The sequence below is a fragment of the Triturus cristatus genome, chromosome 6 (assembly GCF_964204655.1).
Source record: "Triturus cristatus chromosome 6, aTriCri1.1, whole genome shotgun sequence".
Lineage (NCBI taxonomy): Eukaryota > Metazoa > Chordata > Amphibia > Caudata > Salamandridae > Triturus > Triturus cristatus.
In genome coordinates this window covers 712,685,806-712,713,200 of record NC_140589.1, presented here as the reverse complement: position 1 = coordinate 712,713,200, position 27,395 = coordinate 712,685,806, and the positions used below count along the sequence as shown (strand labels likewise).

Here is a 27,395-nt window from a genome sequence, read left to right as displayed (position 1 = left end):
CCAGGAAGGGCAGCAGTGCCTCTAGCGGTGGCTTGTCTGAAGTGGAGTTAACAGACCGGAGGGAGAAAAGGCAGCTCACATGGGACTTAGCAAGGCTGGAGAAGGAGAAGGAGGAACAGAGGATGGCTCATGAGATAAGGCTGAAAGAAATAGATCTTCAGATCCTGAGAATCGGGGCACACCCTGTACCTAACGGTGGCAGCAAAGACCAAGAAAGAGAGTTCACCAGGGAACCCAAACCCTACCTGCCAAGGGACATAGTAGCTAGCTATGGGGCGGGTGATGATATCGCCAAGTGGCTAGCGGCCTATGAGGTCTCGTTAAGGGCCCATGGGGTTCCAGAGAAGTACTGGGGTGGGGGATTGTACAAGTACATGCCTCCAGCTGGTAGGGATGCGTTATTGGCCCTCGAAGAGGATGAGCAGACCCACTACCCCACCATGAAAGTGGCGCTCATAAGGAAGTTTGGACTGACACCCGAAAAGTACAGACAGAAGTTCAGGGGTAGTCACAAACTGGGCACACAGAATTGGGTGGACTTCCTGGACTATGCAAAGAAGGCACTAGAGGGTTGGATTCAGGGCAGTGAAGTGAGGAACTACGAGGGGTTGTTTGACCTTGTACTGAAGGAACACCTGCTTGAGAAATGTTTCCCTGAACTGCGGCAACACCTGGTGGATAGCAAGCTTACCAGTCCCCGGAAGCTTGCTGAGGAGGCGGACATTTGGGCTAGTACCCGGGTGTCCACAAGGGGGACTGGAGGGGATACTCAAAAGGCCGGACAGGGCGCCCCCCAGAAGAAAGAGGGAGGGGAAAAGAAAAAGGAGTTCTCCAAAGGCCCCCAAAATAATTTCCAAGGAAAGGGAACAGGATTCACCCCTAGGGCTAACCCACCCAGAAACCCTAATCCTGGCCAGAGTCAGCAGCCAAGGGTTGTCCATTGCTACGAGTGCGGTGGCGTTGGACACTATAAAGGAGATCCGAAGTGCCTGAAACGACCACCCCCTCCCATTGGAGGAAAGACCCCCGGAGTAGCTAGTGTAGTGCTCGGGGAGGAGATGCCCTTAACTAAGGGAAGGGAGTGGGCGGGTGTCACTTTAGTGTCCCTGGGAGAACGGGAGATGGTGCCTAAGATCCAGGTGCCCGCAAATACCGTAAAGTATGGGCAGTGGGTCACCATCAACGGCCAAAGAGGGGAGGCTCTGAGAGACACCGGAGCCAGTATGACTATGGTGCGTAGCCAACTGGTGTCTCCAGAGCAGGTAATTCCCGATGTACTCCACCCAGCCGCGATGGCTGACGGCAGAACAGGCCACTATCCAGTGGCCGAGGTTCCCTTTGAATGGGGGGGGGTTGCAGGTTCACTTCGAGTTGCCGTAAGCCCTGCCGTGCCAGTCGATTGTCTGCTGGGGAATGACATGGAGCACAACGCTTGGAAGGAGGTGGAATACCGGACTCACACGGAGATGCTGGGTACACCTGATTGGGCCTGTGTTAGCACAAGGTCCGCGACTACCCGAAGAGGGAGTTCATTTCGGCTGGAGCCTGGAACAAAGGCCCAGCCAGCTGCCAGTCAAGGGAAGAACCGAGGACAGGAGGAGCCTGCCTCGGCGTCCCCACCCCGTAGGACGGATAGGCCACCGGAGGTGGTGGACCAGGAGTCTGCGGTGGGGGACGTTACCAACCTGGAGGACCTACCCATCCCGGCCGAGTGGCACGTGGAGGGAGGCCCGTCCAGGGAGGAATTCTGCCAGGGCCAGAGGGAGTGCCCTACCCTTGAGGGGCTGAGGCGACAGGCCGAAGCCCAGGCAGCAGGGAACGTTGAAGGGAACTACAGTGTTTACTGGGAGGATGGCCTCCTCTACAGTGAACCCAAGGCACCCCTACACGGATCGTCACGAGCCTTGGTAGTCCCTCAACGTTATCGAGCCTTCCTTCTGGAGTTGGCTCACGAGATCCCCTTGGCAGGACACCTGGGGCAAGACAAGACCTTCGCCCGTCTTGTCCCACACTTTTATTGGCCTCAAATGAAAGTGTCGTCCGATACCTACTGCCGGACGTGTGTCTTGCCAAGCCAGTGGGAAAACAGGGGTGAAGCTGAAAGCTCCCCTGGAACCACTTCCTGTCGTTAGCACCCCCTTTGAAAGGGTGGGCATCGACATTGTGGGTCCGTTAGATCCACCGACTACAGCTGGTCACAGGTTTATCCTGGTTCTGGTGGATCATGCCACACGGTACCCAGAGGCAATACCTCTGAGGACCATAACAGCACCTGTTGTGGCTAGGGCCCTGATGGGAATCTTTACCCGAGTGGGTTTTCCCAAGGAAGTTGTGTCCGACAGGGGGACCAACTTCATGTCAGCGTACATGCGGGCCATGTGGAAGGAGTGTGGAGTGACATACCGGTTCACCACTCCTTACCACCCCCAGACAAATGGTCTGGTGGAGAGGTTTAACAAAACCTTGAAGGGCATGATCAGAAGTCTGCCTGAAAGCCTGCGGAGGAAATGGGACGTCCTCCTACCCTGTTTACTTTTTTCCTACAGGGAAGTGCCACAGAAGGGAGTGGGCTTCAGCCCCTTCGAGCTTCTGTATGGGCACCCTGTACGTGGACCTCTCAACCTGGTGAGAGACGGATGGGAAAGAACTCCCAGAAAGCTTCCCCAGGATGTGGTGAGCTACATGCTGGCCTTCCGGAGCCAAATGGCTAAGTTGTGGAAGCAAGCTTCTGACAACTTGGAAGCCAGCCAAGCAGTGATGAAGGCATGGTATGACCACAATGCTCACCCGGTGGAGTTGGAGCCTGGCCAGAAGGTGTGGGTGATCGAACCGGGAGAGCTTAGTGCCCTCCAGGATCGCTGGTCAGGACCCTTTGAGGTGTTGGAGAAGAAGGGTAAGGCTACCTACTTGGTGGACCTGAAGACCCCTCGTCAGCCCCTGCGGGTGCTGCATGCCAACCGCCTCAAACCCCACCACGAGAGGCCCGAAGTCATCTTGATGATGGTGACTGACGGAGGAGAGGACGTGGAAAGCGAGCCTCTCCCTGATCTGTTTGCGTCTCAAGAGAAGGATGGGTCGGTGCAGGGAGTGATACTCTCCCCATCTCTAACTCCTGAACAGCAGGAGGACTGTCGCCAGGTCCTGGGGCAGTACTCCTCGTTGTTCTCCCTTGTCCCGGGTAGGACTCACCTGTGCGTCCATGACGTGGACACAGGAGACAGCCCACCTGTGAAGTCCAAGATCTACCGGATGTCAGACAAGGTGAAGACCAGCATTCATAGTGAAGTCACTAAGATGCTGGAGCTAGGAGTGATCGAACCTTCTAGCAGCCCCTGGTCCAGTCCGGTGGTGTTAGTACCAAAAGCTGCACCACCGGGTGCCCAACCAGAACTGAGGTTCTGTGTGGACTATCGGGGACTGAATTCAGTGACCAAAACTGATGCTCATCCGATCCCTAGGGCGGATGAATTGATTGACCGGCTGGGAGCTGCCCAATATCTAAGTACCTTTGACCTTACTTCTGGGTACTGGCAGATCTCTTTGACTGATGGAGCAAGGGAAAGGTCAGCCTTCTCCACGCCCAATGGCCACTACCAGTTCTGTGTGATGCCCTTTGGGCTCAAGAACGCACCTGCCACGTTTCAGCGCCTGGTAAACCAGATCCTCACCGGAATGGAGAGTTTCTCTGCTGCTTATCTGGATGACATAGCCGTCTTCAGTAACAGCTGGGAGGATCACTTGCGTCACCTGCAAGCTGTTCTCCAGGCCCTGAGACAAGCTGGATTGACGATCAAGGCCAGCAAGTGCCAGATCGGGCAGGGGTCGGTAGTGTACCTTGGACACTTGGTGGGTAGGGGAGCGGTGCAACCCCTCCAGGCGAAGATCGAGGCCATCATGGCCTGGGAACCCCCCAAGACTCAGACTGAGGTCCGAGCATTTTTGGGCCTCACGGGATACTACCGCCGCTTCGTGAAGGGGTACGGTACCATCGTAGCCCCCCTCACGGAGCTCACGTCCAAGAAACAACCTCGACGGGTAGTCTGGACGGAGGCTTGTCAGCAAGCCTTTGAGAGATTGAAGAAAGCCATGTGCGAGGCCCCGGTCTTAAGGGCCCCAGACTTTTCCAAGGAGTTCATTGTCCAGACAGATGCATCAGAACATGGCATTGGGGCAGTGTTATCGCAACTCAACGAAGAGGGTCTGGATCAACCCGTGGTCTTCCTATCCCGGAGACTACTTCCCAGGGAACAGAAGTGGAGTGCAATAGAGCGTGAAGCCTTTGCAGTGGTATGGGCTCTGAAGAAGTTGCGGCCATACCTGTTTGGCTCGCACTTCCTGGTTCAGACCGACCACAGACCCCTTCGTTGGCTGATGCAAATGAAGGGGGAGAATCCCAAGTTGTTGAGGTGGTCTATTGCCCTACAGGGAATGGACTTTCAGGTGGAACATCGGCCTGGAGTGGACCACGCCAATGCAGACGGTCTCTCAAGGTATTTCCGCCTTAGTGATGAGAACTCCCAAGGGGTTGGGTAGCTCTCCCCACTTTCAGCTGGGGGGGACGCGTGTTAGACCTGTCAGCCCTTTGGGTGGTCCCTCCTCATCATTATTTATTTTGTCCCACTTTTGCCTCAAACCCTGTTTGAATTTTTCCTTTTTGGGAACCACCAGACTTTTTAGTGTTGCTGCAGATTCAGGGAGCCATTTTAGCTACCCCTGAAACTTCTGTCTGAGGGCCTGGAGCACAAAATGGTGGCCACCTGTGACATCACCAGCATCCACTGGAACCTGCTAGCACCTTCCAGAACATTCCAGAACCCTGTGACAGTTGGAGGCGGTTTAGAATGTTGGGAAGCTAAGACAGAGAGTTGGCAGTTGGAGCTGGCAGTTGGCACCTGACTGGTGAAGAGAGAGCAGCAGAAACTTGAAGGAGGAAGGAGTGAAGCAGCAGGGGTGGAAACTTGTGCCTGGAGTGGGGTCCATAAACCCACCCTTGATACTAGTCCCTACTGACTGAGCCCAGCCTGGAGCCCTGTGTGGGAAGAAGCAAGAAAAACCATCCTAAGGACCTGGACAGCAGGAACAGGCCTTAGAAACAGAGAACAGCAAGATCCTGACCTGGAAACTGGTTTCCCTGGAGTCCGACGTCGAGTAGCCTGAGACCTGGAGCCCGAGGTGGAGAAGCGGCGCCGACTGGAAAGCGGACGTCGTACCCGGAGCTGCCAGAGGTCGAGAGAGGGCGCCGTCAGAGGTCGTGAGGAGTACCAGAGGTCGAGGAGGAAGTCACCCGAGGTCGAGTGAGCGGCGTCATCGGAGGAGTGAAGTCCGCCCTCCGGAGTCGTCGGAGACCGAGGTGAAGTGTACCGGAGGTCGGAAGTGAGGATCGCACTCCGGAGTCGCCGGAACCTGAGAGAGTCGTGCCGGAGGTCGGGAGTGGAGGTCGCACTCCGGAGTCGCCGGAAACCTAAGGAGAGGAGCACCGGAGGTCTGGAGTGAGGATCGCACTCCGGAGCCGCCGGAAGTCGACATCAAGTCAAGGCCGGCCGACGTCATCGAAGTTGAGGTCGCCATCGGACCGGAGCCGCCCGAAGTCGACATCGAGTAAAGACTGCCCGACGCCATCGAATCGGAGGTCGAGATCGAGCCGAGGCCGCCGACATCGAACCGGAGCCGCCTACCGGCGTCGTCAGGAACTGACATTGTGCCGAGGCCGCCGACATCGAATCGGAACCGCCTCACGGCGTCGACACGACTCCAGCGGCGTCGGAGCATCAGAAAAAGGGCAGTAAGTGGAGTAGAGGGCGCCTAAGGCCCTGTGGAGACCTGAGAGACTGCTCTAAGGGGCTAGGGAGGTGCTGGAACCAACCTGACTGTGCCAGGGGGTGAGCTGAGACTAATTTAGAGGGGTTGTGTGGAGGGAGAGAGCCATGTCTCTGGTATTCCCCCCTTGATCTACCTCAGTTTAGGCCTCAGCCTTGTCCAAGCCAGGGAGTAGACACCCTCAAGCCTTCCACATCCCCACAAGCTGTGCCTGGGCCAAATCAGCCCTTAGGAATTCAAATGTGATCTGATTCTATGAGTGTCACTGTCAGCTTTTAAGTATTTATTAGGGGCACTGTATTTATTGTATTTAACCTATTTATTGCTTCACTGTATTTATTGGTCCACAGTATTTATTGATGCACAATATTTATTGGTTTACAGTATTTATTGCCTCAAAATATTTAATTGCCTGTATGTACTGCACTTATATTTATACCTTCCTTATTTATGATCACCCCTATTTATTGAATCATTAAGCCAGTATTTATTTGACCTGCACTATTTAAAAAGTTGTATATGGTGATTGTGTTATTATTTATCTAATCAGCAACTAAGAGAAAAAGAAGATAAAGAAAGATATTTTCATAATTTTTACGGTGTAGAGTCGTTTTTGGAACGGATGCACGCATGGTTATTGTTTGGGTATGTCGTATGCTTAGCACGGAGCCTGATTCCTGACCACTCGAGCCAAGCTACCACAGTGTGTCTGGGAGAACACCACCACCCTTCCAGTGTGGGAGTGTTTTTCTAACACACTGCATTTAGGAGTTCAAGCATAACCCTTATTGCTTCTGGTCCATGGGATTACAGAGTTAGCAGATTAATATTTGACTCCAGTTATTACGTGAGTTGTCACTCCATGTCTGTTTAAAACACTAGAAAACTATCCAAGCAGGATCTGGGATTTCTTCCGTCTCATTCAAAGACAATGCTCCCTTTCAATATCAGCAGTGAGAACGAGGCATGCTTGTGCTAGTGAGATTGCATTGTACAAGATAGGGAAAGTAAATGAGTACAGGTGGTAAAATGGTGTGCGGTGCTATGGTTCTTTTGGACTCGTGTGACAGTTCCCTTTGGAGAAACTATGTAGAGGTTGCTGAGGAACTTCATAAAGAACCAAGAGAAGATTTCTGAGTGATAGCAGAAAAGCTTTCTTGGCTCTGCTCAGGAGACAATAATCTCTATTGATTCATCAGATCTAGCCATTTCTATAAATTACAACTACTGAAGGGCAAGATAGAAGAACTTTTTTGTTCTTCATCACATCATCTCTCAACCTAATTTGAAGGTTCAAAATGGCGTAACAGTCTGTAGAGTTCTGCACTACTTTGTCTTTACTCCTAATCATTTGTGCTCCTAAATATCTTATCCCATGTCCTATCTGTCACAAAAGTTGTAAAATCCTCATAGAGGTATTGCAACATTCTGCATGAACTACAAGTAAAATATGTATGAGTGGGTTTAACTAAGTTTAATCTTTCTTTCCTCACAAGATGAAAAATGAACTTGAGTAATGAACCTTTGATGTTTAGATCATCAATATCTTGCTGCTCTTGCTTGAATGCCCACTTGAGCTCAGACACATATATTTTTCTTCTGACGTCCATTGCTTATTCACAACTCTTTCTGGGAATTCACAAATCTGCTCCACTCTGATTTACTGGCGGTCACTGAAAAATGGCTGTGTTGGTCACCATTACCCGGTACAGTGTACCACATATGATGGGAAAAATAAAAAGGGCATAAGAAACCTGAGAGAGAGAGAGAGCGAGAGTGTTCTGTCTCTGGTTTCTGGATGTCTGGTCCTTTATTGGGTATTCTCTCTCCAGGTCGTACACCGAAGTAATGAGTCATTGGACGTACACTAAAAGTTGCACAGACAGGTCCTCACACCAGAGTTTGCTCCAGAGTTACTGTTCCACTGGAATTATACCAGACTGTGCGCAGAGGTACCATTCAAGCAGTCTTCAAATTAAGACAGTCCTAAAGAGAGACCTTTCTATGGAACAATTAGCTTCTCCATGGGGTCTAAGTTTTCTTTCAGAGGGCCCAGCCCAAGTTGCTCTAACTACCTTCCTGACACAGACACTGCAATGTAAACTCATACCATTAGAGAATTGTGGTTAGTGGACCACCTGATCCTTCTTGTATTATAGAAGCCTTACAAATGGAGAAGAGCATCTTCAGGTTCCTGGGGCTAAAGGTTTCCCTCTCTAGGTGCAAGAAAAGCCAAAGCATAGAAATCCTACTCATTCTCATCTTCGGGAAGCTGTTACTGTTGAGGATCCCAAGGCTAGGTTAGCCACAGTTGCTTCCTTAGAGTCCAGCTTGTCACGTGGAACTAGGTAGAATTGATTAGTGAGTGGTCTCAAACTCCCATGATGGAGTTATCTGAGACCTCCTCCTCACATTCTAAGGGGGACAATTTCTAAAGGACATCACTCTTAAGCATACCATGACTAGGAATACTTTGAGTTTCCCAGTTCATTTTAGCCTGCTCTAGGCAGTGGGTCATGGGCTTTATTTCAGGCAGAGTACTTATATTTTGGCTTTGGGGTGACTTTTGTGCCCTGACTAATACAGCTTGATTTGTTGTTCCAGTTATTTGCAGAATACAGAAAAATAATTCAGCAATTTGTAATGCCTTCTCCTAAGGCCTCCGATGTCTGTGCTTTTATTTGATAAGCTTAGTAAATAAACAGTGCTGATCCATAGGAGGCACACAGAAAGAGACAGTTTGATTGTAAACACAACACAAATAGTGCACTTGTGCATTCCTATCAATGCTTGGATTAGCATATTAAAATCAATCCTTTTAGTTCTGCCGATGCTTATTGTCTCTATGTTTGAGGTCTCTAGATTTTACTATTTCTGACTCCAATTTAGAATTGTGAATGTATGTGAAGGTCAGGACTTTGGAAAAAATCAAGTACCCATCTGACCAATCCAGTTTGCGGGTCATAGATTTGTATATGTTGTTTTGGTATGAAAAGCAGGTCCAGGTTAGAGCTTTTATTGTGGGTAGAGGTGTTGCAATATTATAGGAGGTTGAGGAAGAATGAGTCAGTGTTTTTGCGTTCTTCCAGTTAGAGGTTGAACTCTCCCTGAAATCTGATTGCCAGAGTCCGGGAGTTGATCAGTGCTGTAATCGAATAAAAACATCAACCAAACTCTTTTTATTACTAGTTTGGTAGTGTACAATATTCAGCCTTGGTGGTTAAGGTGTTGTGTTTGTAATCTTCACAATGATGCATTGGAATGAAGAGGGGGAGTTGTTTAAGAAAATCTGTTCGCATTTAAGGGGTTCCTTGTGGATCGAGATGACCCTTCACACCATTTTATTTGCTTAATCTAATTGATGTATTCTTGTGGTTAGATAGTTTAATAGAATTTGCACAGAACTAGGTTTCTGTGAGTGAAATAGTCTCAATGTGACAGTTTTGGATGATGGAAGATGTGTTAGTAGCAGCAGAGACTTCATATCTACAGTGCAGGAAGGCAGCTTTTATGTGATGTGTAGGAGATTGGTCACTAAGTTGAGAGAAGCTAATTCTTCTGAAGTTGTTTGGGTAGATTGATCTTTTAATTTGCTTAGGACTCTAACACCTCAACACTGGTCAAACAATGGAGCACTTATTCATCTTCCTCCCCTAAGAGTGCTGATATTTTTGAGTGGTTGAGAACATTGTCACACTGAAATTAGGGATTTTGGGGAGGAGTTCTGACCTCTTCTGGAAAAAGGGCTGACAAAGCATGCACAATTTATTTTCTACTTTCAGCATTTCCTAACATGCCTGTTCATTGAGTCTATTTAATTCTGCACTTCATTAATGTGTTTGATCACTTCCTGCTGTTACTTTTCGTGGTGGTTGAAGTTGAGCTCTTTCTTCGTGGCCTTTGCAGCGGGTGCTGACATGCTGGCTGACAGCAGCGCGCTCTGGAACAAGGCGGGACAGCTCCTTCCACCTGAGGTACACCTCCAGTAATAGGTTGCAGGTCTGGCTCCCGTGGGGTAACAGCGATGTGGTGGGCTCTGCGCTGAGGGAGTTAGGGGGGTGGTCATCCTCATACTCTGTCTATCCATGTACGTTGTCCAGGCCTAAGGTTCTGGAGATTGTGTGATATGATCCATGATGAGGTGTGTGAGCTACATGAAGGAATGCTCCTAAGCATTTGGGTTGATGTGAGTATTTGGATCTTCAGGAATAGCTGTGTCGAGTCAGATATAACAAAGAGTTAGGAGAACAATGCCTTGGAGGAGAGTTCTAAGAGGAGAAAGAAATAGTGTTTTTTGCTAACTTATCTATATCATCTATACATGATATCCAACCATAAAGTGATGCCAAGCAGTTTCTTTGGGGGGTGGCTGAGAGATTTGTGCTCTGGTCTATAGTAAGGCGAGTAATCGTTTTTTGGTCTGATCAGTGTAGGAGTAGATTGTTCCTGGTTATGGCCCTGCGTAACTTGATTTATGGTTCCATTATGCTATTTGTATTCATTCTCTCAGGTCTCTGTGGGTAGTAATGGAGAAATCGGGAGAAGTGCAGTAGGGTGAGTTAGTGTCTTCAGTCAAAAAAGGTTCAACAGATCTTACAGTCCTTTGCTTTAAGAGAAGGATCAGGCAGTAAATAAATCTTTTGGGGAGATTTTATGAATGTCGCTTCAGTTACCACAACTACCTCAAGGCCTGAAGAGACCTTTCTTAGATATATCTGACATAATGTTCAGTCAGAGGTCAGAAATAATGATGGCAGAAAATGTTCTGAAGTAATGAAGTCTGGCTGGCAAATCAAAGAGTTGAAGATTTTTAGGTTTTCTGAAAGTAGACTGAGTAGAGCTCGACGAGACTTCACACGACTTGCGGCATAAAATCTCAAGTATGGTAGTATCTGAAAGGAGCAGTGATCAGGGTATTGCAGTCTGATTGGATAAAGCTTAGTTCTTTTGAGTTGATGTGAAAAGGATAATGAAGTGAATGTTTTGTGGCCTTTCATGGCTATCTTTAGTATATCTCTGCTCTCTGTATTTACTGTGAGACTCTCAACTCAACGATGGGGAATGATATAAGCGTGTGAATCTGTGAAAGATCCAATACTGGAGAATAAAGTATTATACCATCAAGAATATCAAATCCGTCATTCTCTCTCTCTGTGGAGAAGTGTGGCTCACTGGTTAGAGTAGGCAGACCTGGAAGCAGAGGTCAGCCCGGGACCAGGGTTCAATTCCCGGCTCGGCTGGGTCTTGAGTCCATAAATTGTCCATGGACTCGATAATTCTCGCTCCAGTGCATACTCGATTCATGGGTTCACACTCTGCGACTCTGGTCAATAGCTTGCTTAATCTCCACAATGGCCCCTCGCGGCGGGATTTCTGGCTTTCACCTTGTGGATGCCCTGCTGGGTTATCTCACAGGGGAATACCAGGACGGGTTCCCTAAGCAAGCGCTTAGAGACAGGTTGGTGATTTGCGCTATATAAATAACTGCACATTTACATTTACTTTTACATCTTAGTTTGTTAGAATTTACCACTGCATGAGACACTTAAGGTGTCATTCACATTTCAAATAAATAGTTCAAAGGTGCTACTGTGTTTTCTCTGATCAGTGAGCCCACTGCCTGTGTGTTTATAACCTGTGCTCTCATATGACCTCCATGTCTTTTCAAGAAAGCAGTAACCTTATACTCAGAATCAAGTGGGAGCAATGCATTCTCCCATCCTATCCTTCACTGATTCCAGCATCAACCTCACTTACAATATGTAGGCTAGTAGTGAAAAGTGGGAAATTGGAATTGGGTAAGAAGGAAAACAGAAAATATTATATCACCACTCTGACTTGTCAGCATGCTTGGCACAGCCTTCAGCAGGTCAAGGTAGTTTAGTTAACTATAGCCAAATAAGATAGCTTTAATAATCTCTCATTGAAGTGGAGCATCTAAGCCTATTAGTAGATAAGATGCATCTTAAGAGGTTGTCTGTATAACCATTCTTCGGTACTTAAAGTGAAACTGATGTTTCTGAAACTGAAACCAGCATGATTCAGTTCTGCTTGACTATTGAACAGCAACCCTTCTTTATATATAGGGTAACGAACTACAATTTCTTCTAGAATGTACACTTTCTAAACTTAGTGGTGTAGTTTCTACTGCCCTGATTGTGCCGTTATAAAGGAATTGATACTCAACAGTTTCCTGTGATTTCTCTGAGTAGCAACATACCTATCTATCAGGTGGTAGACACCTTGCAAATAATCATATGTACAAATCATAAACATTCAGAAATGCCTAGTGCAATTATTCTTCCTGTACACTCCCAAGAAGTGACCCATTGTTCTTATGAAAGTCTCTCGTATGTCTATACTTAAATATGCAAATGATTCAAAGTTTGTTTTCCTGCAGCATGACTTGATTTGGGAAATACTTCTCTGAACTCCAAACTACCCTCCCCAGTATCTACCCTTGAACTTTGAGTTCTCCACAGAAAAATACAATCTAGTCTCTAGGTCAAAGCTTCAGCAACACTATAGTACGAGTACCTAGCAAGAAATCTATGAAACATGAGGAAAGCTGTACCCAATAATTCAAGATAGCGGCACTCATCTTCAAGTAAAGTGAGAGTTCAGAAATTCATAGGTATTGTAGTTTCAGTGTCAGGTGCTGTTGCCTAGTGATGGATGGAAAGTCCTTTCGGCAGGTGACACTGACATTCAGTGACCATCATCAGCCTTTTCTTCATTGAACAAACTCGGTAATAGTGGGTTCTGTGTATTACACACCCGCTAAATCCTTGCCAGTAAGCCAAATACCCTGACAAGTGCTCATGTGACAGGGAACTTGAAGGGACATTTAAGATTGTTATGGGCAGGGTGTGTGTGTCTCAATTTTATTTAACCTTATTGTCTTTATGGTTTTCAACTTCTCTCTAGTCAGTAATTGTAAGTGAGGTTAGGGTGTAGTGGAAACTGATGATGATTCTAAATTGGGGAAAAAACCATTAACTATTTTATGTGGTCAGTGTCTCTGATGTGCTTTTTTCTATTTGCAAATATGTGAATACTCAATGCATACATTAATTTAAGAAAATATTAGTACAGTATATCTTTGTAATACATTATAAGATATCTCAATTATTATTGGAAAAACTACTTGTGCTTTAAATATGCCTTTTGATTGTGTTATTTTGTTGTGTTTTTTTAAAGTCAGGGATCCAGAAGACAGGACCGACCGTCATCATGTCCAGAGAACATTGACAATCGTAACATTGGTATTAAAACAGGTATTTGCTTTTGAACTTTAGTGCGCATGTTACAATGAAGATGTGTGCTTTTTCTGCTGATACAGTGTGTTATTGTTCTGCACTCAAAAACTATGTTAACTTAATTCATATATGCCTTTTTGCTTCCAAAAAATTTAAGTATTTCCCAGTTATTGGCAAGTATTACCAAAATAAAGAAGTTGATTGGTGCCATTACTACGGCATAATAGACATTATGAACCAAACAGTGGCTCACAAACCTGTATTGAAGATTACCTTCATATGTTAATGTACTAGTGCTTATGGGGGTGTTTAGTTCTTAGTTGCTCCTGAATATTTTTGTAAACTTATTTCAAAGTGTAAGATTGCCCCATTATATCCTGTTTGGAGCCTCTGGGTTTTCTTCTTCATGAAACTGGTTGGTTATTAATCTCTGATATTTATTCTATTGTGGTGCTTTGTTTTAAAAAAAAATATGATCTATGTAATTTGTAAAATAGCTCCTAATGTTGTAAGAGAAGGCTTTGATTGTCATGCTTAAAAGTCCCAATTGCATTTGTGTCAATGTTTCATAATACTGTTGAGCATGCTACATTATATGAGGTTTTTCTTTACATACCGGTCAATGGGGATTTTGAGAGCTGTTAGATTCTAGTTGTTTTTGGTGCTGATAGAGAGGTATGTTTTTTAAACGTTTCTGAGACTTGTTTTGAGTCTCATTCAGAAAATGTTTTGTTTCAGGAATCACAAACTATCAAAGAAAAGGAAGAAATTCTGATATATCCGCTGGTGCACATTTGTTTTTAATTTTTATGTGCCCTCAATCTATAGGATTTTTATTTTAAGCAATATTAATGTAGGGTTTATAAAGCACTATGTGCATGCATCTTTAAGAAACTGTAGATTATGGTATTATTACTAACCCAGCCCATCATATTTTATTGTAGTGACATTGGAAGAAAGAGAAGCTCAGTGGATACACCAGGTTTTGAAACGCAAACCCACTAGTTGCACACAGATCTTAGCAGCAGTAGCTTTATACACTGATATATCTTACCAGCTTCAGAAAATATCTCAGGGTCGTTTTGGGCAACTTATATTCTAATGCTTAAAGTGTTTCTTTGGGTTTGAGAATTAGTTTAAGGTTGTTTATTAAATGCATGGCAGGCGTAGCTTTTGATCAAGGTTTTAATTTCTCAAACTGTTTCTCAGAGTATCCTGCAGCAATACTAAGTATCCTGATTAGCGAAGTTAACTCTATCCCACAGTTTGTCTTTTGATGGAAAATCTCCTTCTTCTCCCTCATCCATATCATATGTCTGAAATATGTTTTTATGTGTTTCCTGAGCACAAATCAGCATGCATTTAAATCACACCAGGACCTCCAGCTTCTCAAGAGCATACCGTTCTGGTACCATAAACACAAAATGTTGAGGATGATACACTAGATGCTGACTTGAAGGGGAATGAACATCTTCATACTACCAGGTTGTATAATTTAGTAACGTCTAAGGGCATTGGGGGTTGCTCAGACCCTTGCAGTTGCAGGACATTGAACAACACTTTGTGAGGCTTCTGCCTGCCCTATACAGAGGGTATTCATGAGTACAGCATTTTAGTTTAGAAACTTCTACCTCTTCTTCTGCTCTTTATCTTAGACCCAACTCAGCATAAGCAGACTTATGCATATGAGATATTACATAAAGCTTGGATTTACCTTGTTTAAAGCTCATAATTTTGGCATTCTTGGATGATGACTATACAGCTTCTAAGGATTAATCTTTTTTGTGAGGGGCAACTTGCCCATCCAATCGTTGGTAAGGTAGAAGTTTCACCCCATCCTAGATCTTTCCTTGAAAAGGAATCTAAAGCCTGTGCTTTCCGTGGTAAAAGGCCTAAAGAGTTACCACTTTGTCTATACATGGAATCGGTTCCGATTGTGGGTATAGCTTTTGTTATCTACATAATCAGAACAATCTTGACAAGCTTTCTAGGTTCTCTCCTCTTTAAGCAGCTAAGGAATTCTCCTTTTGATTTTCTGACTGTGTGAAGGCTGCTTTTACTATTGCTTCAAATAGCTAAAAACCTAAAGGTCAGAACAGCAAGAGCGATGAATGCTGTCTCTTTTCTGACATTCGCAATTATGTTTTTAAATTAACTCTTTGCCAAGAAACCTAATTTTACAAACCAGACAAACATTTTCCAAAAAACAAGCAGGTCTTCAATCGCTGTCTTGTCTGTATCTGCTACATCATCTTAATGTCAACAATCTCAAGATGTTTAGCTTCAAAATGTCCTTTTACAAGCCAACAATGCAAAATACCTTAAAGACAAATGGGAGAGTTCACAGCAAAACAGTATAACTTGCATCCTTTTCTTCTGTTGCTCTAAAGTCCTTTAACACATCTGTTTTACTCACTGAAGGACTGCATGTGCTTCTGTTTTTATGAAAGAACATGCATTTCTGATGAGGGTCAGAGTTCTCTGTTTTCCCCCAACATATAGTTAATGATCCTTGTGGGTGCAACCATTTTCAGCAAAGGTGCTCTCTGTTTTCTCCTAGTTCTTCTTTATCTCCACTAAAGGTCCAAACATCATGTGAAAAGGTGTTAATGGAGGCTCATGCATGTCGTTTAAATACAGTAGTTCTGGTAGAAATAGTTTACATAAGGGCCAAAGGTTTTACTCCCAATACTTAATTGTGGCTAAAATAAAAATAAAATGGAAGCCGTCTGATCAATTCTAAACACCCACAATCAGATTATGATTCTTCCTAGAGAATCCCCCAGGGCCACTACTTAAAATAAATGGGAGGGGAGGGCAGGTGGTCCTCCTCCCCAAGCCTTGTTAGGCCCTGGAGGCCACATCCCCTAGGGCTCTTTTTCAATTAAAGGGGAGGGAGAGCAAGTGCCCCCCCCCCCCCTAACCTTGTAAGGTCCTGGGGACCCCATCCCGCAGGGCCTGGTATTTGTATTAAAGGGAGGTGGGCCCTTCCCAAGTCTTGTTAGGCCCGGAGGACCTCATCCTCCAGGGCCCTTTTTTAAAATTAAAGGGAGGGGGCCTGCGTGAATCCTCTCTCGAGCTTTGTTGGGGCCTGGGGACCCCATCCACCAGGGCCGTTTATTTAAATTAAAGGGGAGGGTGGCTGCGTGGCCCCCCTCTATGAGGCTTGTAAGGCCCTGGAGACGATCCCCCAGGGCCACTATTCAAAGTAAAGTGGAGGGGGCACATAGCCCCCATCTCCAGCCTTTTCCAGCCCCGGGGACCCCAGCCCCCAGGGCCTGCCATGTCAAATGTACTCCATATACTCGTTGGGGGGATGAGGGGAGCCCCAAGGTCCCCGCGTCCCCAGCCTGCTCTGCGCATGCAGCGGGAGCCGACATTGCTCCCACATAGAGGGAGCAGCTACTGAGGCTGCTCCCACCAGGCTGGATGAATATTTTGATCTGTTTCCCTGCCCACAGCTGGTGGGTCCCTTCCCCATTTTAAGAATTTTCTGCCCCAGGGGCGGGCTCCCTGGGGCCTTTAGAGGTTCGGGGAGGGAGGACCGCATGGCCCCCTTTTCCATTTACACTAATTTCGGCCTTGGGTTGGGCTCCTCTGGAGGCTTGGGGATAGAGGGCTATGTATCCCCCTTTCTTCATGATTTTTATTTCCGGTGGCCTTTCATGGTTTGGGGAGGAGGCCAACGCCACCCCCTTCCCGTATAGAATACAGCCTGAGGGTGGGTTGACTCCCACAGGAGCGAGATGACCCAAGGGATATGAAGCTCCCTGGGTGAATCAGATTGCTCTGTTTTTAAATTGGTGCTCCCACAAGAGTCTCTTAAGCATCTCGCGAAACCAACCGTCCAGCTATACAATGATTTTTTAACCTCAATTTCTTAAAAACGACAGAACAGATTTACACCAAATAACAAAAAGCACAATTTGTGGGCTAAACTCTAGCTTCCTGCCAAAATTGGTGCAATTAAGCTTAGCCGTTTTTGCAGGAGCCTGTCTAAATGAAGTCTATGGAAAATGCATGGTGATTTTCCATTTTGAGACCCTCTTTTTCTCAGCCCCCGCTTGATAGATTACCCCAAAACTTTTCATGCACAAAGTAGTCCAACAGTAGCACATTTTTGGACGGTTTCTTGAAGATTCGTGAAACGGTGCCAAAGTTATTAGCAGCACAAAAAGTTTTTTCTATGGAACAGCTGACCTAATTATAACTTTTAAGTGGCGACCGCATTAGGTAATATATATCATCCAGGGCAAAAATCCAGACACTCCTGAAAGTCTCCAAGCCACATGTTGGAGCTGATCTGTTTCTACGAGACCATGTATTTCTCCTAGAGGACCCTGTAAGATCCCCTGAAATATTGGAAGAAGGAAATCCACAGGGAAATCCACACTCGTCTCTAATAGCATAGGGCGCAATGTTTGAGAACTCCAAAATAGGGTGATAAGTACTATCGTCTCCCTCCACTTGCGAATCATCCCAGCCACTCTGCTGATCATAGCAAATGGAGGGAAAGCATAATATTGGCCTTCGGGTCTTGACATAAAATCCTGATCCCAAAGGATACTAAGAAATGAAATATCCAAGAATTAGGTCAAACAGATGGTCTCACTACAGAACAAACATATTTTTCCACTACGTTTTGGTTTCCGCCTTCCTCAGGTAGTGTAAGATGGTTTGCTCAGTGGCTGCGCAGCTGACACTGCTGAATTTTCAAAAAGCATCATGAGTGAAGATTCCATTTGGAATGTGGAATCCATGCAGTCCTGATATCTCTAGAGATATGCAGTAATCAGGTAGTATTATCAGTGATATTCAGTCCATAAGGATACATTGACAAAAAACTTAGGGTCTTTAATGAGGCTTTAAATACGGTGATAGACACTCTCGCTCTTGAAAGAACAGCAAACCAACAGTCATAAAAAATTTGCTGTTTGGTACACCCAGGACTTAGGCAATGAAAAATCCAAATGCAAAAACCTGGAAAACCTTTGGCGCAAAACCCATACGGAAATGGAGAAATGTAACTTTAAAAAAGCTCTTACTTCCTACCATAAGAATCTAACAAAGGCAAGGAAAGTCCATGTCAAGAAACTTTACAAAATTCTCAACATTTTCACCAACCCTACCGCCTGTAATTTACAAATTTCCCCTTCCCAAGTACTATGTGACAACATAGCTAACTACTTTGATGAAAAAATAAACTTAATTCATGATCAATTCCCTCAGGTCTCTTTAATTCCTTGGCTTCCTCAAATTTGCTGCCCTCTACCTTGAGATTGTCTGTGACTGGCCTTCAACATTTCAATGCGATACAGATATCTTTGGCTGAAGCCATATTGAGAATGGCAAAATCTGTTCTCCCTTTGATGTTATGCCAGCGTATGTGTTTGCCTTACTTGCCCCTCTCCTGGCTCCCACTATCTGTGACATCCTTAGCATTTCTTGAGGGGGTACTCCCACTTGAATGGAAGGCTGCTCAGGTGTTACTCATTAAAAGAAAGCCCAGATACCCGCTGAGGTGATTGCTAACTATCGCCCTATTTTGCTCTTGCCGCTTATGAGCAAAATGGTGGAAGGGTACATTAACACCCAGCTGATGGGTTACCTTGAATCTAAAGGAACCCATGACCCCTCCCAGTCTGGATTCAGGCCTCACCACTCTACAGAAACCACTCTCATTGGTGTCACAGATTATTTTAGAATGGCTCTGGATAACAACTAGGCAGTGTTGGTGGTGTTATTCGATCTGACACAGCCTTTGATACTGCCTCTCAGCAGAAACTGATTCATCAATTGGGAGAATCTGGTCTACAGGGACAGGCACTTGAGTGGCTTTCTAGTTTTCTGCATCAGCGCACTCAGACGATTCATTTAGGTCCATTTTGTTTCCATACTTTGAAGCTTACTAAGGGGGTGCTGCAGGGCTCTTGTTTAATGTTTATGTGGCCCCCCTTGCCGAGATTATCAGGGAAAATGGTGTTACTCCCTATTCATACGCTGATGACACACAACTACTTCTGTGCTTTGATAAGGATACAGAGTCAGTTGATCAACGCTTCGCGGAGGACATGCTGGCCATATCTGGCTGAATGATGGAAAACTTCCTTCAGCTTAATGTGTCTAAGACTGAGATCCTTTTGTTTGCCTCTGCTCAATCCATTTGGTCCCCAAATGGGTGGCCCGCTATGTTAGACTTTGATTCGGCCCTGGCGTAAACTAACTCCAGATGCTGTTTTAACCCACTTCGAGCTCCTGCAGATATGTCAAACTGATACTGTGGAACAGGCTGCCAGCATTCTAGAAACTGCCATTATATCTGCTTTGGATAAAGTTGTCCCTTTGTCCAAGGTCCAAGTAAAAAGTAAAGCTTCACCTTGGTTTACAGCAGCACTAAAAACTGATAAACAAATAAGTAGATCTGCCGAACGCCAGTGGAGGAAAACCAAAACTGATGAAGATCGCAGGAACTACAGGCAGTGTCATCTTAACTATATAAAAAAATTCAAATCAGCTAAAAATACCTATTTAACCCAGCGAATAAATAATGCCGCGCACTCGAGTAAGGAACTTTACAAAATATTGAAAGAATTTACTTCCCCTCGGGTTGAGCAGTCCTCTCTCTCCTACTCAAGAGTGGGTAGATTCTGTCTCTTCCTTCTTTGATAATAAAATTAAAACCATCTATTTTTCTTTTCCTCACCAGGACAGTGACCTCTTAGTAATATGCTTAAGGGACCTCCTTTGCTGGAAATAAATGATGTTCCCTTGTTAATGGAATTCGAACCCATAACCATGACTGAAGTAGTGGAAGGTTTAACCAAGATTAAATCAGGTTCCCCAGCTGACGCTTTTCCGCCCCGATTCTGTACTAAGATTATGCCCCTATTTGCAAATGGATTAACTTATTTTCAATATGTCACTAGAGCAAGCCAGTGTTCCGACTAGGTGGAAGCATGCTGAAGTCAAGCCAATTCTTAAAAAACCCTCGGCTGACCCTAATCTACCAGCTAATTCCCACCCCATTTCACTGCTACCTTATTTTGGGAAGGTACTGGAGCACCTAGTTAATAACCGTCTCACTGCCCATCTGGAGAACCACGTCTACTTGACCCCTCGCAATCAGGCTTCCGGGCCGCCCACAGTACTGAGACTGCGGTTGTTGAGATTATTGATAACATCAGGCTCACCTTGGAAAAAAGAGAATCAGCAATTCTGGTCCTCTTGGATCTGTCTGCAGCCTTCAATACCATCTCCCACAGTATTCTGAAACATCGACTGTGGGAAGTGGGTATCAGAGGGAAGGCCTTAGACTGGTGTGAGAATTATTTGGCGGACCGATCCACCACTGTTCATGTAGACTCAATGGTCTCTTGTAGTCATCCAGTAACCGTCGGGGTCCCTCAGGGCTCCATTCTCAGCCCCATGTTGTTTAATCTATATCTAACACCTCTAGCGGGTATCATCAGATCGTACGGCTTTGAGACTGTGTCTTATGCCGACTATACCCAAATGCTTGGTACATGTGGCTCTGATTATGTCGGCACACAATCTCGCTTTAAGAGCTGTATGAACCAAAGTAACAACTGGATGAGTTTAAATAAGCTACAACTAAATGGTAGCAAGACTGAGATTATACTATTTGGTAGAGCTGAGCAATTCTGGGCGCAAGATTGGTGGCCCCCGGAGTTAGTTCCATGTCCTTCTCCAAGGTCAGCAGTACGTAACCTAGGCATTACCATCGACAGTTCTCTGTCCATGAAAACCCATGTTAACCAGATTTTAGGCGTCTGCTATGGGATTATGCGTAATCTCCGCAAAATCTTTAAGTGGCTACCCATTGAAGCGAGGAAACCCTTGGTGCAGGGTCTTGTTATTAGCCGTCTTGATTATGGAAACACTGTGTTTACGGCGTGTAATGAGGACCTGCTTTTCAAGCTCCAGATTCTTCAAAATACCGCAGCCAGATTTATTCGTAATCTTCCCCCTAGATCTCCTTCTGCCCCTAGTCTTAAAACCCTCCACTGGCTTCCGGTGCGACAAAGAGGTCATTTCAAAATCCTAAGTCCTACACACAAGACCATGTATGATACTGGTCCAAGCTATTTAGCAAAAAAACTCCAATGGTATGTACCGAGAAGATCTGTAAAGTCTGGTACTAAATCATACCTTGTTCAGCCTCGCATCCGAACCTCCCGCAATGGTGGCCGCTCATTTTCTTACCTTGCCCCCACACTATGGAACAAATTACCACCACACCTTTGATCCATAGTTAATCACAAATGCTTTCGTAGAAAGCTGAAAACTTGGCTCTTTCCCCAATAAGTTCGCTTTCAGGCATCAGGTTGCTGTTTGTTTCACTGTCATTCTGCTGCTAGCACCATGAGACCTCCCGGTGAAGTGTGCGCTTTACAAGAATATCTGACATTGACATTGACAGGTCAAAACCTTCCTTTTATATATTTATAAGTCACCGCTAAGTAGGCTTTATTTCTCAAAATTGATCATGTCTGGACAGCCAATCTTACAGTGTCTGCATTGACAGTCTCTCCTTGCACATGATCTGACCACGACTTAATTAAGTTCGCCATCAACAACTTAACTACGGTTAAACTCCAGCTAACGAAGGGTCCATGGCAAGGAACTAGAATAGCATCAACAGAAAAATTTTCTGTAACACACTGGCAAACACAGTTCCAATTAACCAGCCATCCATCAACCTTAGTGAGGAAAACCTCACAGCATGGCTAACAGCAGCCAGCAACGAACAAACCCCCCTCAGGACAATAAGATCAGCTAGGCGCCAAGAGGCTCAGAGATGGTTCTCTACTGATCTAAAAAACCCAAAACTAGCCCTTCACCTATCTGAAAGGAAATGGAGACGTTAACTGATTAAAGAGAGACTTATTTTGCTCCACTCAGGGAATACAAAAAATCAATTTTAACAGCCAAGGCTACCTATTTCTCTTCAAAAATCCTGAGCTCCACCATTAGATGAAAGTAAATATTCTCAATCGTCAATGAACAGTCCAACCGTGACAGTCATAATAAAACCAATACCCTCTCGGGACTTTGCAGCTCCCTGAATACCTTCTTTATCAATAAAATTACCACGATTAAAGCCAGTATTCCTACCCACTGCACCCTCGAGGCACTACCATCAACGCCGAAAAAACCCTGTTCCCTTGCTCAGTTCCCCGCAATAAGCCGTCAGGCTTTTTTAGACCTACTGACCAAAGTAAAATCTGGGTCACCCACCGATAGCTCTCCGCCTCATATCTTAAAATAAGTTTTCTCTGTGCTCCCCAGGCCTGCCCTCTCTCTGCTGAACGAGTCACTGTCGCAGGGCTGTGTCCCTAGAGCTTTCAAAGAAGCGATCATTGTCCCCGTTCTAAAAAATCTCTCTCAATAAGAGAGAGATGCCCTTTCGTACCAAAGAGGTAGGGCACGAATTAGACCAAGGTCGAAAACCCCTTTTGGCAAAAATCGTTAACTCAATTTCCCATACGTACACACATTTGTTCAACCAATATCACCAAAAAATAAATTCCAATTTGAATACATAAATATATATACAGTGTCGGACAGATTTCTTCAAGCAATGTAATGTATATTTCTTCTAAAAACACAGTACAGAAAATGTCATTATATTAAAACAACAATTTGTTGGATTAAAATATTAAACTTTCACAAAGTCACCAGAAAACACAATATTACATAATCAATAAACCCTCATTAGACAGACAACAAAGCGGGGGAGTACATTTAGACAGTTTTATCGTGTCATTAAGAAAGCACCAGTCTGTACCAAAATCATTTACTAAGTCAGAATATTTCTTATATTTAATTCTCATAGACTAACAAATGTCCCATAGGTCTAGTGTATCAATCTTGTAAAGCATTGACGCGTTTTGGTGGGTTCTACAATCTGACAACCACCTTCTTCAGGAAAAGCGATATCTCCCAGCCACAATTTGTTCTCTAAACAATATACAAAAAAAGGAGAAAAATAAAAATGACACAGTACTAATGGCACCAACTGTAAAACATTTATGTCCTGGTGATATTGAAAAGGTCCCACAACCTCACTAATTCACACACTCAAGATGGAAGTTGGAAGATTATCTTAACTTCGTTTTTAAAACAAATATACATTAAATTGCTTGAAGAAATCTGGCCGACACTGTATATATATTTATGTATTTAAATTGGAATTTATGTTTTGGTGATATTGGTTGAACAAATGTGTGTATTTATAGGATATTGAGTTAACGATTGTTGCCACCTTTTTTGACCCATTCTAAAAAAAACAGGAGCCGACCCTCAGACTCTGACCAACTACCGTCCAATCTCTCTGCTCCCCTACTTGGCAAAGGTACTGGAATTCCATGTGGCTAAATGTCTTTGTGCCTTTATCGAACAGTCTGAATACCTTGATTCCCACCAAGCAGGGTTTCCCCCATCCCACTCAAGAGAGGCAGTGATAAAGGCTCTCCCCAGGCCCTGGTGCTGTTGGATCTTCCCGCAGCATTTGACAGGGTCGACCATGTTATCTTGGTTGACCGTTTCAGGGATGCGAGCCTCCATGGATAGGATCTTTGCTGGATTAGGTCGTTCCTGGAGGACCGCTCCCAGTCGGTTCGCTTATCCCAGTTCACTGCACCTAAATAGAGGACAACATGTGGAGTACCTCAGGGTTCCTCATTATCCCCGTACTTGTTCAACCTGTACCTTCTCCCACTGATCCGGTCCTTGAAAGAAAGGATGGTGTGCATATTTAACTACGCAGACGACCTACAATTAATGTTCAACCATTAATAACACACCTGACTCCGTTTCCGAATTCCAAGCCACTATGCTGCGCATCCGCAATTGGATGAACAGCAACCCCCTAAAACTAAACTCGGACAAGACCGAAGTTATTCTGACAGGGGGTATTCAGAACCCATGGAGCTCACACTTCTGGCTAGCTGAGCTGGGTTCTCCCCCCCCCCCCCCCTCGATCCCCCTCAGCCAAGAGTCTTGGGGTGACAATCAACTGTGACCTTACTATGAAAACTCAGATTTGATTGGTAATCTCAAATTGCTTCTTTCAGCTAAGAAAGATAAGGTAGATCAGCAGACTCCTCACTAGGAAAGCATTGGTACAGGCTGTTCTAGCCATGGTTATATCGCACATAGACTATGCCAACTCCCTATATTTTGGCATACCACTATATCTAATTAAAAGACTGCAACTGGTGCAGAACCAGACTGCTAGACTGATCTTCCAGCAGCCTAGATGGCAACACGTTTCCCCTACCACAACTATGTGCCTTCAAAGTTGGTTGCCTTATTTTTAAATCCTTGCATGGCACGAGCCCAAAATGTATCTCTAGCCTTATTCAAAGGCCTATAGCTACCCGCAACCTGTGTTCAGCCCACATGAACCTCTTGGTCACACCCTCCTACAAACTGAAGCAACAAGGTGGATGCAGGTTCGCAGTGCTGGCACCTAGATCCTGGAACACCCTTCCACTTGACATCAGATATTGCACTGACCTCTCGAGAATCAGAAGACTTCTCAAGACATGGTTATTCACCCAAACATACGACTAAATCAACAGGGCTTTTGCAACTCCTAGAAACAGCGCCAAGAAACCAATCGGTGTACGTGCGCTCTATAAGAAATTGTAACATACCATAACACAAGGCAGGGTGCATGGTATTTAAAAGTAAGGCATTCAAAAGTTTAATGTTAAACATGTCCTTGTAGTGAATAGCCCCAAAGCTATTTTCACTGTAGCAAGGCTGGCTGTTCTACATTTAATAATGCTAATTTTATTAAAAGAAAGAGCTAGAATAGAATTCAAAGACTTTTTTAAATAGTCATTCTATATCCAGCTTAATGGTAAAATCTATATTGTAATCACTATAATGGAAAAGGCACTTGTAGAAAGTAACCTTTCCTGTGCTGAAAGCTTCTGGAGGCCCATTGGAATGAGCTTCAGCTGTCACCTGGCAGCTGGATAGCCCCCTTTGATGAGGTGTCAAAACCACTCCCAACACATGACAAAGAACTAGGGTGTGGAGAGGTGTGGTTCCCTTCACAGATGGCCAGTGGGCTGTACCTAGGAACTTGATTAACTTTAAAGAGGCTTACCATGACACAGACAAACGTTATCTTACATCTGGGCAGGCCCTTCCAATGTACCCCCATTCAGTCAGGAACCAGTTCCAGTGGGAGAGGAGCTGGCCCTAGAACTGGCTTAGAGTGGCCACAGAGGAGGGTATCCATGGCCATATCTCTCGGGTATGGACACAAGCTCTACACAGGGGAAAAAAGGTTCTGACATCTTGCTTTTTGGTATAGAGGGGCATTGTGCGATCGTTTGCAATAGGGCGCACAGGAAATGCTTCAAAGGTACGTAGGGTTACCCCTTTAAAATTTGAACCTAGTGGCTAGGGAAGGGCTAGGAGTATTTCCTCGCCAGCAGGCTGGTGAAGGACAAAAATAGTGGCATCCCCAGTACCCTCCTCAGGACACCACTTGACTTGTGGAAGATCGGAAGAGGATTGAACCTGCTGTCTGATACTTGGGGAAAGCCCTGAAGAACTTGCCCTGCTGTCCCTCTTTTACTTAGGACAAAGAAGTGGACTCTAAGGGTGATAAGGCGGACTTCCTAGTTTTAAGATACAGTCACACTTCAAGATACAAAATGCCTTTCTAGCAAATTCCCAGCTGACCAGTTCCAATTAGACCTGCCTTCATCCTCCTGGTGGCTTCCGATGGAGTGAATCACGACCCTCAAGTGTTGTTCCTGAGGTCCTGGAACCCTGGTCTGTGTCAAAGTGTACTCCTCTTAACATCTCTTGAAAGTTGAGACTTGAAACATTTTGGCCCCAAAGACTTCCATGGAGGACAGGGAGCAACCTGTAAAGCCACTCTGTTGAAGATGCGTTACCTCTGGGTGGAAGATTCATCTTGCTCACTCTGAGAGCTTTTCCACAGCAGCAAATTCGGTTCATTGATACTTCATGGAAAGGTTTTCCAGCCTCATGGAGCCCCCTTAGGCTTTGCCCTGCTGGAAGACTCAGAACTCCAGAAAAGTGAATACGTGCAAATGTAGAGATCTTCACCAGTCGAAGGCACCAAAAGTATCTGGCTGGTGAGAGACCATCTTTAGGCGCAAAATTCAAGTTTCTCCTACTCTGAGATTATCCTCTAAAAGTCAGCGGCTTCGTGGGGATCTCGTCCAATTGCTATCTGAAGTCAGGTAGCCCTTCTTAGCCACAGCCTGCTGCCTTGCCCCGTTGAGATGTTTTTACTTTCATTTCAGAGACTAAGCCCGAAGGTAGAACTTCCGACCAGGTCGAACCTAGTTTTTGTATCCGACTTGCTCTCCATCGCGGTCAGCCTCAAATTGCCCCTGCGTACTAGTCATGCACAACCAGATGACTGTTGTTGGCATTTTTAGTGCTTCTTTTGGATTTTGCCTGAGACAGCACATGCGCTGTCACTTGCAAGACATTTTGTTACTTTAAAGGGAGTTTAAAGCCCGCCCATTATGTATCACTGGTTGGCTTCATTGTCAGTCTAATTTCCTTGCTTTTCCATGGTCAGTGTGTGCCAGTTTCACTTTCTTTTCATGTGTCTGTTCCTCCTGTGGAGCATCGTTCAAGTACTGATTAATTGCTGTATTAGTATACGTCTGCTGGGTTAAGGTACTTTTTTTTTCTTGTCAGTACCTCTAATCGTTGCTTGCGCCCATTCCCTTCCCATCATAGCCATTGCTTGCCTCCCTCCCCATCCCATTGTTGTTGCTTGCCCTCTTGTTATTTTTGTTTGCAGCACAACCCTCCTCCTGTTGTCATTGCTTGCCTCCCCTCCCTACCCCTCATGTTGTTGCTGTCCCTTACATTGTTGTTGTTTGCCCATCCCATCATTTTTGCTTGCTTCCCTTTCCATCATTGTTGCTTGCTCCCTTCACTCCAGTGAGGAAAAAATAACTCTATTACACGGTTAGCGCTAGTTGCGACGTAGCCCTTTTAGTGTCCCTGCCTCCACCTGTTGTTTTCGTTGCTTGCCCCTTCTGGCACACTCGTTCCCCAGCCAGCAAAAAGGCACTCTGATGTGGCCTGAGCTGGTCTTGTCATAGCTCCTGTTTGTCTACTTTTTTGTCATGTTGCACAGCAGCTTTGCTGTTGTACAACGTGCATTACTTAAATACATTGACAAAGCCAATAACTCTTGCATAGGCGAGACATATGGGTTTTGCCAGTACTTGTTATGCTAAACCTTAAAAAATCATTTCCCAGTTTCCCTCATTGGATTTTAGT

General features: G+C 45.2%; 1 protein-coding gene across 2 annotated transcripts in view; it reads left to right on the top strand.

The window, feature by feature from the left end:
• The window catches only part of ARMC2 (armadillo repeat containing 2), a 486,620-nt gene that overhangs the window by 158,679 nt on the left and 300,546 nt on the right, over positions 1-27,395 (top strand). For both annotated transcript variants that reach the window (XM_085611202.1, XM_085611201.1), the window contains exon 6: positions 13,018-13,094. In XM_085611202.1, coding sequence (XP_085467328.1) covers positions 13,018-13,094 — 77 coding nt within the window. The remainder of the gene's footprint in view (positions 1-13,017; positions 13,095-27,395) is intronic.